Source organism: Coenobita brevimanus, chromosome 36 (genome assembly GCF_032717465.1).
Source record: "Coenobita brevimanus isolate Jiangsu-jjx chromosome 36, ASM3271746v2, whole genome shotgun sequence".
Taxonomy (NCBI): Eukaryota; Metazoa; Arthropoda; class Malacostraca; order Decapoda; family Coenobitidae; genus Coenobita; species Coenobita brevimanus.
The window spans coordinates 4879446-4894283 of record NC_136989.1 but is presented as its reverse complement, the minus strand read 5'-3'; the positions used below and the strand labels follow the sequence as shown (position 1 = coordinate 4894283).

Sequence of the window (14838 nt, the reverse complement as noted above, 5' to 3'; positions counted from 1 at the left end):
TTGAGAGTTGGATTAATTTGAGAATTGGATTAATTTGAGAGTTGGATTAATTTGAGAGCTGGATTAATTTGAGAGCTGGATTAATTTGAGAGCTGGATTAATTTGAGAGTTGGATTAATTTGATGGTTGGATTAATCTGAGAGTTGGATTAATTTGATGGTTGGATTAATTGGAGAGTTGGATTAATTTGATGGTTGGATTAATTGGAGAGTTGGATTAATTTGAGAGTTGGATTAATTTCAAGGCTCGTAAAAAGAATTCCATTGCTATTTGAGGGTTTGCTGACTCTTACTGTGTTTGTTGGTGTGTTGTGTGTGTGTTAGTCACGGCGCACTACTCTGAGGTTGTTTTTTTTCGTGCCCTGGCAACCTACCATTCAAAAGTGCGTCTTTTTTTTGGTGTATAAGACGCATGTGATTCGTGTATAACATGTTCGTGTATAATAATATTCGTGTATAATATGATACGAAATCTTGTTGTATTCGTGCCCTGCCAACCTACCATTCAAAAGTGCGTCTATTTTCGTGTATAAGAGGCATGAGATTCGTGTACAATATGCTCGTGTATAATAATATTCGTGTATAATATGATTCGTGTATAATATGATACGAAATCGGACGCACTTTTGAATGGTAGGTTGCCAGGGTACGATAATGACAACCTCAGAGTCGTGCGCCGGGACTATACTCGTGTGTGTGCATGCATCAGCGGGGAGTCAGCGATAGACTGGCTTATATCTCACTGTATCTACTTCATCCTTTGGTTTTATCTATCGCTTTCCTCCCTATTGCCTTCCTCAGCTTAGGAAATATTAGCCAGCAGAGGAACTATTAGCCAGCAAAAGGAATATTAGACAGTAGGAGAAATGTAACTTCCATATCAAGCTCATCATATCAAAGAAACATACCAAGCCTCCCTCAGCTTAACCATACCAAGCCTATCTCCCAGCTAAACCATACCAAGCCTCCCTCAGCTTAAAGAAACATACCAAGCCTTTCTCTCAGCTTAACCATACCAAGCCTCCCTCAGCTTAACCATACCAAGCCTCCCTCAGCTTAAACATACCAAGCCTTCCTCAGCTTAACCATACCAAGCCTCCCTCAGCTTAACCATACCAAGCCTATCTCAGCTTAACCATACCAAGCCTTCCTCAGCTTAACCATACCAAGCCTTCCTCAGCTTAAAGAAACATACCAAGCCTTCCTCAGCTTAACCATACCAAGGCTCTCTCAGCTTAAAGATACCAAGCCTCCCTCAGCTTAAATATACCAAGCCTCCCTCAGCTTAAATATACCAAGCCTTCCTCTGCTTTAACATTGTACCAAGCCTCCCTCAGCTTAAAGATACCAAGCCTTTCTCTCAGCTTAACCATACCAAACCTCCCTCAGCTTAAACATACCAAGCCTTCCTCAGCTTAAAGATCCATACCAAGCCTTTCTCTCAGCTTAACCATACCAAGCCTCCCTCAGCTTAACCATACCAGGCCTTCCTCAGCTTAAAGAAACATACCAAGCCTTCCTCAGCTTAACCATACCAAGCCTGCCTCAGCTTAACCATATCAAGTCTTCTTCAGCTTAAAGATCCATACCAAGCCTATCTCAGCTTAAACATACCAAGCCTTTCAGCTTAACCATATCAAGCCTATCTCAGCTTAAACATACCAAGCCTTTCTCTCAGCTTAAACATACCAAGCCTTCCTCAGCTTAATCATACCAAGCCTTCCTCAGCTTAACCATACCAAGCCTCCCTCAGCTTAAAGAAACATACCAAGCCTCCCTCAGCTTAAAGAAACATACCAAGCCTTCCTCAGCTTAACCATACCAAGCCTCCCTCAGCTTAAAGATACGAAGCCTATCTCTCAGCTTAACCGTACCGAGCCTCCAGCTTAAAGATTCCAAGCCTTTCTCAGCTTAAACATACCAAGCCTATCTCAGCTTAAAGATACCAAGCCTTCCTCAGCTTAGACATACCAAGCCTTTCTCAGCTTAAACATACCAAGCCTATCTCAGCTTTAACATACCAAGCCTATCTCAGCTTAAACATATCAAGCCTTTCTCTCAGCTTAAACATACCAAGCCTTCCTCAGCTTAACCATACCAAGCCTTCCTCAGCTTAAAGAAACATACCAAGCTGAATGGATCACTACACTGAGTGAGTGGATGGTGCTCGCCACACATTTGCATTAAAGTACAAAAGTAGTGTAATTTCAGTCATATTCAAGGCAGCACTACGTCGAGTGAGTGGATGGCGTAATTTTAGTGATATTCAAGGCAGCACTACGTCGAATGAGTGGATGGTACAAAAGTAACTTTAGTAATGTTCAAGGCAGCACTACATCGAGTGAATGGATGGTACAAAAGTCGTGTAATTTCAGTAATATTCAAGAGAGTGCTCCATCGAGTGAATGGATGGTACAAAGGTTGTGCAGTTTCAGTAATGTTCAAGGCAGTACTACATCCAGCGAGTGGATGGTACTGAAGTAGTGTAATTTCAGTAATATTTAAGACAGCGCTACATCGGATGAGTGGATGGTACAAAAGTAGTATAATTTCAGTAATATTCAAGGCAGCACTACATCGGGTGAGTGGATGTGTAATTTCAGTAATATTCAAGGCAGCACTACATCGAGTGAGTGGATGGTACACAAGTTAAGAGATGTTTAAATAGGCTTGCGTTATATACAGTAGATAGACGCTGAATTCTATCTACTATATTAAAGACAGAGATAGATAGATAGATGCTGAATTCTATCTACTATAAAAAAGATAGTAAGAGATAGATAGATAGATGCTGAATTTTATCTATTATAATAAAGATAGTAAAGGAGAGAGGAGCTTCAGTCTCATCCTAACTATCTATCTATCTATCTATCTATCTATTGCCAGACGCCATAATCCCGTAAGGGGTGGCCATTTGACTTTGAGTTAGTTGTTTTACGGGGAGGGGCACTAACCCTCCACCAACCCACTTGTTGACACGTAGGGAGCACGTATGGTTTGGTTATATGGTTACCACCCAGCGTTGTAAATGGTTTAAAGCCAATATAGTAATAAAAAAACACACTGAATAAAACATACAGGAGCAGAGTTTGAATTCACACACCCAGTTTGTTCACCTGTTCATGTACTGTTCACCCCTTCAGCCTGAGGACCCATATTGTTCTTAGCGCCTGCACAACATCTGGCTTAGTTTTTGAGAGTTTGCCTTTTCACGAGGATTATAAATAGCTTTCACTCTTTCACCCTGAGGACCAGTCTTCGTTTCTTTTCGTAGGCTTCGAATTGCTTGCCCACGTCGACTGGTCACATTATGGAGGGTGCTTGATCTCTAGTAGCCTTTCCATTCAGTCCCTTATCCCTGACCTCACCCTCCACACCCAAAACCATCTCAGTCTACCCCTCCTCATCACAACACCAATACACTCCAGTCCCATCCTTCCTCCCAAACCATCTCAGTCTACCCCTCCTCATCACAAACCATCTCAGTCTACCCCTCATCACAACACCAATACACTCCAGTCCCATCCTTCCAAACCATCTCAGTCTACCCCTCCTCATCACAACACCAATACACTCCAGTCCCATCCTTCCAAACCATCTCAGTCTACCCCTCCTCATCACAACACCAATACACTCCAGTCCCATCCTTCCTCCCAAACCATCTCAATCTACCCCTCCTCATCACAACACCAATACACTCCAGTCCCATCCTTCCAAACCATCTCAGTCTACCCCTCCTCATCACAACACCAATACACTCCAGTCCCATCCTTCCTCCCAAACCATCTCAATCTACCCCTCCTCATCACAACACCAATACACTCCAGTCCCATCCTTCCTCCCAAACCATCTCAGTCTACCCCTCCTCATCACAACACCAATACACTCCAGTCCCATCCTTCCGAACCATCTCAGTCTACCCCTCCTCATTACAACACCAATACTCTCCAGTCCCATCCTTCCTCCCAAACCATCTCAGTCTACCCCTCCTCATCACAAACCATCTCAGTCTACCCCTCCTCATCACAACACCAACACACTCCAGTCCCATCCTTCCTCCCAAACCATCTCAATCTACCCCTCCTCATCACAACACCAATACACTCCAGTCCCATCCTTCCTCCCAAACCATCTCAGTCTACCCCTCCTCATCACAACACCAATACACTCCAGTCCCATCCTTCCAAACCATCTCAGTCTACCCCTCCTCATTACAACACCAATACACTCGAGTCCCATCCTTCCTCCCAAACCATCTCAGTCTACCCCTCCTCATCACAAACCATCTCAGTCTACCCCTGCTCATCACAACACCAACACACTCCAGTCCCATCCTTCCTCCCAAACCATCTCAATCTACCCCTCCTCATCACAACACCAATACACTCCAGTCCCATCCTTCATCCCAAACCATCTCAGTCTACCCCTCCTCATCACAACACCAATACACTCCAGTCCCATCCTTCCGAACCATCTCAGTCTACCCCTCCTCATTACAACACCAATACACTCCAGTCCCATCCTTCCTCCCAAACCATCTCAGTCTACCCCTCCTCATCACAAACCATCTCAGTCTACCCCTCCTCATCACAACACCAACACACTCCAGTCCCATCCTTCCTCCCAAACCATCTCAATCTACCCCTCCTCATCACAAACCATCTCAGTCTACCCCTCCTCATCACAACACCAATACACTCCAGTCCCATCCTTCCTCCCAAACCATCTCAGTCTACCCCTCCTCATCACAACACCAATACACTCCAGTCCCATCCTTCCTCTCAAACCATCTCAGTCTACCCCTCCTCATCACAACACCAATACACTCCAGTCCCATCCTTCCTCCCAAACCATCTCAGTCTACCCCTCCTCATCACAACACCAATACACTCCAGTCCCATCCTTCCTCCCAAACCATCTCAGTCTACCCCTCCTCACCACAAACCATCTCAGTCTACCCCTCCTCATCACAACGCCAATACACTCCAGTCCCATCCTTCCTCATAAACCATCTCAGTCTACCCCTCCTCATCACTACACCAATACACTCCAGTCCCATCCTTCCTCCCAAACCATCTCAATCTACCCCTCCTCATCACAAACCATCTCAGTCTACCCCTCCTCGTCACAACACCAATACACTCCAGTCCCATCCTTCCTCCTAAACCATCTCAGTCTACCCCTCCTCATCACAACACCAATACACTCCAGTCCCATCCTTCCTCCCAAACCATCTCAATCTACCCCTCCTCATCACAAACCATCTCAGTCTACCCCTCCTCATCACAACACCAATTCACTCCAGTCCCATCCTTCCTCCTAAACCATCTCAGTCTACCCCTCCTCATCACAACACCAATACACTCCAGTCCCATCCTTCCTCCTAAACCATCTCAATCTACCCCTCCTCATCACAAACCATCTCAGTCTACCCCTCCTCATCACAACACCAATACACTCCAGTCCCATCCTTCCTCTCAACTCTTCATTTACACCTCTCACCCTCCACACCCAATTGTCATCCTCCTTGCTCTCCACATGCCCAAACCATCTCAGTCTACCCCTCCTCATCACAACACCAATACACTCTGAAGAAGACAATGATGAATGTAGATGAAATATAATGGAAAGGCCTCAGGGTGAAAGGTTTGCATGGTAATTGTTTTTGTAACCCTATATAAACGCGTTCCCTCTAAAATATATGGAAGTTTTTATATATGAAGGTGGTATAGAAAGTATTATAGCATCTTTTCTTAGCTCTATACAGGCTAGCTTATGTATAGCACTTCTCTGCCACTCCTCTGGGCTCTGTTTGTGTGTGTGTGTGTGTGAGTGTGTGTGTGTGTGTGAGAGAGAGAGAGAGAGAGAGAGAGAGAGAGAGAGAGAGAGAGAGAGAGAGAGAGAGAGAGAGAGAGAGAGAGAGAGATGGGGGAGTGTGTGTTTGTGTGTGTGTGTGTGTGTGTGTGTGTGTGTGTGTGTGTGTGTGTGAGAGAGAGAGAGAGAGAGAGAGAGAGAGAGAGAGAGAGAGAGAGAGAGAGAGAGAGAGAGAGAGAGAGTTTGTGTGTGTGTGTGTGTGTGTGAGAGAGAGAGAGAGAGAGAGAGAGAGAGAGAGAGAGAGAGAGAGAGAGAGAGAGAGAGAGAGAGAGAGAGAGAGAGAGAGATATGGGGGAGTGTGTGTGTGTGTGTGTGTGTGTGTGTGTGTGTGTGTGTGTGTCGAGGAAGGCTTAACGTATCATCTATCCTACATCATGTATTCGCTTCCCACTCCCACTGCATCACTCGTTTCCCACACCCACTGTCACGCGCCCACACTAGCAGACTGAGCCATTTCCACAACGAAAAGATACCTATTCACTTCCGTTACTAAAATCCTGTAAATAGCTTGCAATAGGAAGATGGAAGAGGAGTATGAGGTGCTATGAAGACGATGTTGAGGTGTAATAGGAAGGATAATTCGCTAACTAGGGGGTGTTAGGGGATATCTCAAGCCAGAGCCGTTTCAGTCATAACTCTAGTGTGTATGTATTCTTCTTTGCAGGTCTATGTGTACAGTAAGTCCATGTGCGTGTGTGTGTGTGTGTGTGTGTGTGTGTGTGTGTGTGTGTGTGAGAGAGAGAGAGAGAGAGAGAGAGAGAGATGGGGGAGTGTGTGTGTGTGTGTGTGTGTGTGTGTGTGTGTGTGTGTGTGTGTGTGTGTTTAGCCCCGTCATTCTTTTTTCTTTTTTTACACACACACACACACACACACACACACACACACACACACACACACACACACACACACACACACACACACACACACTCCTCCATCTCTCTCTCTCTCTCTCTCACACACACACACACACACACACACACACACACACACACACACACACACACACACTCCTCCATCTCTCTCTCTCTCTCTCTCTCTCTCTCTCTCTCTCTCACACACACACACACACACACACACACAGGAGTTAGAGTTCCATTGGCATCGTACAGTCAGGTGCAAAAGTTAGTTCCCCTGCTTTCCCTCTCACATCACTGGATTTTAGAACGGCTCAGTCTGCTGGTGTGGGTATGGGAATAGGAAATGAATAAATGATGCAGGATATACACTGCTCAGTCTGCTGGTGTGGGTGTGGGTGTGACAGTGGGTGTAGGAAATGAATAAATGATGCAGGATATACACTGCTCAGTCTGCTGGTGTGAGTGTGGCAGTGGGAGCGATTTATTCTTTTTTAATGTAATAAAGAAGGAACCAGAGGCCAGGAGCAGGCAAGCTTGTTCCCTCCAAGAAAAAAACTAAAATAAGATAACTAAGAAAATCATATCCGCAAAATTCTCATCTCGCAGTGTTCGCAAAAAAAAAAAAGGTCCTGAGTTCGCATCTGTCGCCGAATTCGTCTCAAAATTTAATGGACTTTTCCTTTTTCATTGGCCTACCTCTCCTGAAATTTTTATTGAATTTTGATTGTAACTTTTTGAGATATTTTGGAAACAGACACACAGACAGACTCCTGGTGATCATTTAACCTCCACCCAGCCTCGTTGGGGGAGGTAGTAAATTTCTTAGGATGAGGTACTGCAGTCTTCTATGTTTGTATGGTGTGTGGTGTGTGGTGGTGTGGTGTGGTGTGGTGGTGTGTGGTGTGGTTGTGTGTGGTGTGGTGGTGTGTGGTGTGGTGGTGTGGTGTAGTGTGTTTTTGATATTGTAATGTGTGTGTTATCCTACTGCAGTCTCCTATGTTTGTATGGTGTGGTGTGGTGTGGTGTAGTGTGGTGTGGTGTGTTGTGATGTAGTGTAGTGTACTGTGGTGTGGTGTGGTGTGATGTGGTGCGGTGTTTATGTTGTGATGTGTTATGCTCTTGTAGCCTCCAATGTCTGTACAGTGTGGTGTGGTGTGGTGTGGTGTGGTATGGTACAGCGTAGTGTGGTGTGGTGTGGTGTAGCGTAGTGTGGTGTGGTGTGTGGTGTAGTGTGGTGTGGTGTGTTTATGTTGTGATGTGTTATGCTCTTGCAGTCTCCTATGTCTGTACAGTGTGGTGTGGTGTGGTATGGTACAGCGTAGTGTGGTGTGGTGTAACGTAGTGTGGTGTGGTGTGGTGTGGTGTGGTGCAGTATAGCGTAGTGTGGTGTGGTGTGGTATAGTGTGGTGTGGTGTGGTGTGGTGTTTATGTTGTGATGTGTTATGCTCTTGCAGTCTCCTATGTCTGTACAATTTAGTGTGGTGTGGTGCAGTATAGCGTAGTGTGGTGTGGTGTGGTATAGTGTGGTGTGGTGTGGTATAGTGTGGTGTGGTGTGGTGTGGTGTGGTGTTTACGTTGTGATGTTATCCTCTTGCAGTCTCACCCAGAGTCAAGTGGTCACCAGCCCAGGGATAAGCAAGACGAAGCACCAACACTCTCTAGTTTGGCTGACCAGGTACTTATATCCACCTCTTCCTATACTCCCTTCACCTCAACTTGGCAGAATTACACACTACTAGGCCTCTATCTCCTTCCCATAGCACTTCTTCGTGATAGGTGGGTAAATTTGTCCATACTCCTATCACCTCAACTTGGCCCAGATTTTCGTCCATCTGCAGTATATGTAAAGTAGCTCAGTGGCAGAAAAAGTCAAGATTTTTAAATTTCCACAGGTTTTCGTCTCATTAACTCTCCTCCTCCTACTGGCTCCCTTCGACATCTGTCCCTTCGCCGCACTGTTGCCCCTTTATCTCTTTTCTATCGCTACTATCTCTTTTCTATCTCTTTTCTGTCGCTACTTCAATGGTCACTGCTCCTCTGAACTGTCTGCTTGCATCCCTCCACCTCTGTCTCTTTGCCGCACTGTTGCATCTTTATCTCTTTTCTATCGCTACTTCAATGGTCACTGCTCCTCTGAACTGTCTGCTTGCATCCCTCCACCTCTACGACGGACGCGTAGCATCCGTCTGGCAGCAAACTCTCATCCCTTTTCTGTCCAGCTCTCTAATGCAAGAGTTAACCGTTACTCCCAGTCCTTCATTTATGCAACAGGTCAACTATGGAGCTGTCTCCCTCTGTATTTCCTACTGCCTATGACCTCCAGTGTAGGTAGTTAGGTAGGTAAGTTAACTGATACTCCCAGTCATTCATGTATGCAGCAGGTCAACCCTGGAACTGTCTCCCTCTGTCTGTATTTCCTACTGCCTATGACCTCCAGTGTAGGTAGGTAGGTAGGTAAGTTAACTGATACTCCCAGTCCTTCATGTATGCAGGAGGTCAACTCTGGAACTGTCTCCCTCTGTCTGTATTTCCTTCTTCCTATGACCTCCAGTCTTTCAAACGTATTGTGTCCAGGCATCTCGAAAGGAACGCATCTTGAATCTGGCTCTCTTTTGTATTGTTTTTGTTTTTTGGAAGGAACGGTTTGCGGGCTCAGCCTTGGGTTCCTTCTTCCTTCCATTAAAAAAAATATTCTAATGTTAATCTATCGGGGAATATGATGCTAGTCACGAAGAAGTGCCATGTGTAGAATCACTGTATTAAGCTGCAGAGGGGAATATGATGCTAGTCACGAAGAAGTGCCATGCGTAGAATCACTGTATTAAGCTGCAGAGGGGAATATGATGCTAGTCACGAAGAAGTGCCAAGTTAAGGTGAAAGGAGTATTGGGTAGTGGTAGAATAGGTCATGTAGGAGTAGGATTAGACTGAATAGAAATTACACTGAAGGGGTTAAGTAATCCTATGTAATCCTATGTAATCCCAAGTAATCCTATGTAATCCCAAGTAATCCTATGTAATCTTATGTAATCCCAATTAATCCTATGTAATCCCAAGTAATCTTATGTAATCCCAAGTAATCCTATGTAATCCCAATTAATCCTATGTAATCCCAATTAATCCTATGTAATCCCAATTAATCCTATGTAATCCCAATTAATCCTATGTAATCCCAAGTAATCCTATGTAATCCCATGTAATCCTATGTAATCCCATGTAATCCTATGTAATCCCAAGTAATCCTATGTAATCCCAAGTAATCCCAAGTAATCCTATGTAATCCCAAGTAATCCCAAGTAATCATATGTAATCCCAAGTAATCTTATGTAATCCCAAGTAATCCTATGTAATCCCAAGTAATCCTATGTAATCCTAACCAACCCTCCCCTCATCTGATGTAGCAAACTCTCTTCTAATATTGCTAACTTGAATGAAAGCTAATTAACTCCCTAATCTCTCTAACTCACTTCTGACACTTCTAATTTGGTCTAAAGTTGATATTTGTGTTATCTAACCAACCATCCCCTCATCTGATGTAGCAGACTCTCTTCTAACATAACTAACTTGAATGAAAGCTAGGTCTCTCTCTCCCAAATCTCTCTAACTCAGACTAAACACTTCTAAATTGGTCTAAAGCTAATGTATGTGTTATCTAACCAACCATCCCCTCATCTGATGTAGCAAACTCTCTTTTATATTGCACAGTCTCAGCACGTTGCATGTAATCTTTCACGCACCTCACCATACAATTAGTGTTTCTTTGGAGGTATGCAGCCTGTGAGATTGCTGTGTTGTTTTCCATGTTGTAAAAGCTTATTATTAACAGATACTGAGCTGCGGTAGGTGGTGGCCATCATCCACTCACTTGATGTAGTGCTGCCTACTTCTTCCTTAGCCTTTATCATTCTTTTTCTGTGTCTGTCCTCCTCTCTTCCTATTTTCATCGTCCATTCACTTGATGTAGTGCTGCCTACTTCTTCCTTCACCTTTATCATTCTTTTTCTGTGTCTGTCCTCCTCTCTTCCTATTTCCATCATCCACTCACTTGATGTAGTGCTGCCTACTTCTTCCTTAGCCTTTATCATTCTTTTTCTGTCTGTCCTCCTCTCTATTTCCATCATCCACTCACTTGATGTAGTGCTGCCTACTTCTTCCTTAGCCTTTATCATTCTTTTTCTGTCTGTCCTCCTCTCTATTTCCATCATCCACTCACTTGATGTAGTGCTGCCTACTTCTTCCTTAGCCTTTATCATTCTTTTTCTGTGTCTGTCCTCCTCTCTTCCTATTTCCATCATCCACTCACTTGATGTAGTGCTGCCTACTTCTTCCTTCACCTTTATCATTCTTTTTCTGTGTCTGTCCTCCTCTCTTCCTATTCCCATCATCCACTCACTTGATGTAGTGCTGCCTACTTCTTCCTTCACCTCTTCCTTCACCTTTATCATTCTTTTTCTGCGTCTGTCCTCCTTTCTTCCTAGTTCCATCGTCCACTCATTTGATGTAGTGCTGCCTATTTCTTCCTTCACCTTTATCATTCTTTTTCTGTGCCTGTCCTCCTCTCTTCCTATTTCCATCATCCACTCACTTGATGTAGTGCTGCCTACTTCTTCCTTAGCCTTTATCATTCTTTTTCTGTGCCTGCCCTCCTCTCTTCCTATTTCCATCATCCACTCACTTGATGTAGTGCTGCCTACTTCTTCCTTAGCCTTTATCATTCTTTTTCTGTGCCTGTCCTCCTCTCTTCCTATTTCCATCATCCACTCACTTGATGTAGTGCTGCCTACTTCTTCCTTAGCCTTTATCATTCTTTTTCTGTGCCTGTCCTCCTCTCTTCCTATTTCTCCCATCTTTCCTGTCACTTCTTATTGCTTTTCTTTCCTTTACAGGTGGCTTTACATTGAGTGACAAGCCAAATGGTTTCCTGTAAGCCAAGAAACCATTTACAACGCTGGGTGGTAACCATATAACCAAACCATACGTGCTGCCTACGTGTCAACAAGTGGGTTGGTGGAGGGTTAGTGCTCCTCCCCGTAAAACAACTAACTCAAAGTCAAATGGCCACCCCTTACCGGATTATGGCGTCTGGCAATAGATAGATAGATAGACAAATGGCCACCCCTTATGGGATTAATGGCGTCTGGCAATAGATAGATAGATAGATAGATTGATAGATAAACAGAGACAGCTAAGTGTTATAATGATTATGTGGATCCTTCTCTTCTTTACATCGCACTTCTTCGTGACTAGCATCGCATTACAGAGCTAGTTTGAAGGCAGATGAGATGGCAATTTTAGGCCAAGTTAGAGCAATAGGAGTACAGTCATTACATTGGGCAGTACTGTAATGACTCACTGCTGGAAGGGTTAGTACTGTACAGATGTTTAATGAAGTACTGAAGGATTACATTACAGGTTTTGGGCACTGCACTAAATTGTAAAGTACTCAAGGATTACATTACAGTAGCACTCTGTTACTAAAGTACTCAGGGATTACATTACAGGATTTGGGCACTGTACTAAATTGTAAAGTACTCAGGGATTACATTTCAAAGGCACTGTGTTACTAAAGTACTCAGGGATTACATTACAGGATTTGGGCACTGTGCTAAATTATTAAGTACTCAAGGATTACATTACAAGGGCACTGTGTTTCTAGTCTATAAAGTACTAAGCATTACATTACATAAGTACTCAAGGATTACATTACAAGGGCACTGTAATATAAAGTACTGAAGCATTACATTACATAAGTACTCAAGGATTACATTACAAAGGCATTCTGTTACTAGTCTATAATGTACTAAAGCATTACATTACATAAGTACTCAAGGATTACATTACAAGGGCACTCTGTCACTAGTCTATAAAGTACTAAGCATTACATTACATAAGTACTCAAGGATTACATTACAAAGGCATTCTGTTACTAGTCTATAAAGTACTAAAGCATTACATTACATAAGTACTCAAGGATTACATTACAAAGGCACTCTGTTACTAGTCTATAATGTACTAAAGCATTACATTACATAAGTACTCAAGGATTACATTACAAGGGCACTCACTAACCATTTTCTAAAGTACTAAAGGATTACATTACACTCTGTTACAAGTTTATAAAGTACTAAGCATTACATTACATAAGTACTCAAGGATTACATTACACTGAAGTACATTTTTTCTACAGTTTACAGTACAGGCGAAAAGAGCCGCAGAAGAAGCGTCCAAGAGCGTGTCCGTGGCAAGCAAACAGGCCCAGCAGGTAAAGCCCGGGGAGGTCAACTCTGGAACTGTCTCCCTCTCTCTTTAAGCCAGTCCTTCATGTATGCAGTAGGTCAACTCTGGAACTGTCTCCCTCTGTCTGTATTTCCTACTGCCTATGACCTCCAGTGTAGGTACGAAAGTTAACTGATACTCCCAGTCCTTCATGTATGTAGGAGGTCAACTCTGGAACTGTCTCCCCCTCTCTGTATTTCCTACTGCCTATGACCTCCAGTGTAGGTAGGTAGGTAGGTAAGTTAACTGATACTCCCAGTCCTTCATGTATGCAGGAGGTCAACTCTGGAACTGTCTCCCTCTGTCTGTATTTCCTACTGGCCAAGACCTCCAGTGTAGGTAGGTAAGTTAACTGATACTCCCAGTCCTTCATGTATGCAACAGGTCAACTCTGGAACTGTCTCCCTCTGTCTGTATTTTCTACTTCCTATGACCTCCAGTCTTTCAAACGCAGTGTGTCCAGGCATCTCGAAATGAACGCATCTTGAATTTGGCTCTCTCTTGTATTGTTTTTGTCTTGGAAGGAACAGTTTTGCGGGCTCAGCCTTGGGTTCCTTCTTCCTTGCATAAAAACAACAACTCACCTGAAAGTATTAATTACTGTCAGTCTACCTTTATTATCAGTCTATCAGTATCTATTATCAGTCTATCAGTCTATTATCAGTCTATCAGTCTATTGTCAGTCTATCAGTCTATCTATTATCAGTCTATTATCAGTCTATCTATTATCAGTCTATCAGTCTATCTATTATCAGTCTATCAGTCTATCTATTATCAGTCTATCAGTCTATCTATTATCAGTCTATCAGTCTATCTATTATCAGTCTATCAGTCTATCTATTATCAGTCTATCAGTCTATCTATTATCAGTCTATTATCAGTCTATCAGTCTATCTATTATCAGTCTATCAGTCTATCTATTATCAGTCTATCAGTCTATCTATTATCAGTCTATCAGTCTATCTATTATCAGTCTATCAGTCTATCTATTATCAGTCTATCAGTCTATCTATTATCAGTCTATCTATTATCAGTCTATTATCAGTCTATCAGTCTATCTATTATCAGTCTATTATCAGTCTATCTATTATCAGTCTATTATCAGTCTATCTATTATCAGTCTATCTATTATCAGTCTATTATCAGTCTATCTATTATCAGTCTATCAGTCTATTATCAGTCTATCTATTATCAGTCTATCAGTCTATCTATTATCAGTCTATTATCAGTCTATCTATTATCAGTCTATTATCAGTCTATCTATTATCAGTCTATTATCAGTCTATCTATTATCAGTCTATTATCAGTCTATCTATTATCAGTCTATTATCAGTCTATCTTATCAGTCTATTATCAGTCTATCTATTATCAGTCTATCAGTCTATCTATTATCAGTCTATTATCAGTCTATCTATTATCAGTCTATCTATTATCAGTCTATTATCAGTCTATCTATTATCAGTCTATTATCAGTCTATCTATTATCAGTCTATCTATTATCAGTCTATTATCAGTCTATCTATTATCAGTCTATCAGTGTATCAGTCTATCAATCTATCTATTATCAGTCTATCAGTCTATCTATTATCAGTCTATCAGTCTATCTATATTATCAGTCTATCAGTCTATCTATTATCAGTTTATCAGTGTATCAGTCTATCAATCTATCTATTATCAGTCTATCAGTCTATCTATATTATCAGTCTATCAGTCTATCTATATTATCAGTCTATCTATTATCAGTCTATCAGTCTATCTATATTATCAGTCTATCTATTATCAGTCTATCAGTCTATCTATATTATCATTCTATCTCAGTCTATCTTTATTCTC

General features: G+C 42.6%; 1 protein-coding gene across 1 annotated transcript in view; it reads left to right on the top strand.

The window, feature by feature from the left end:
- The window catches only part of Rab3-GEF (Rab3 GDP-GTP exchange factor), a 182100-nt gene that overhangs the window by 80569 nt on the left and 86693 nt on the right, over positions 1 to 14838 (top strand). Inside the window, exons 21-22 of the mRNA XM_080269717.1 lie at positions 8328 to 8405; positions 12917 to 12991. Coding sequence (XP_080125843.1) covers positions 8328 to 8405; positions 12917 to 12991 — 153 coding nt within the window. The remainder of the gene's footprint in view (positions 1 to 8327; positions 8406 to 12916; positions 12992 to 14838) is intronic.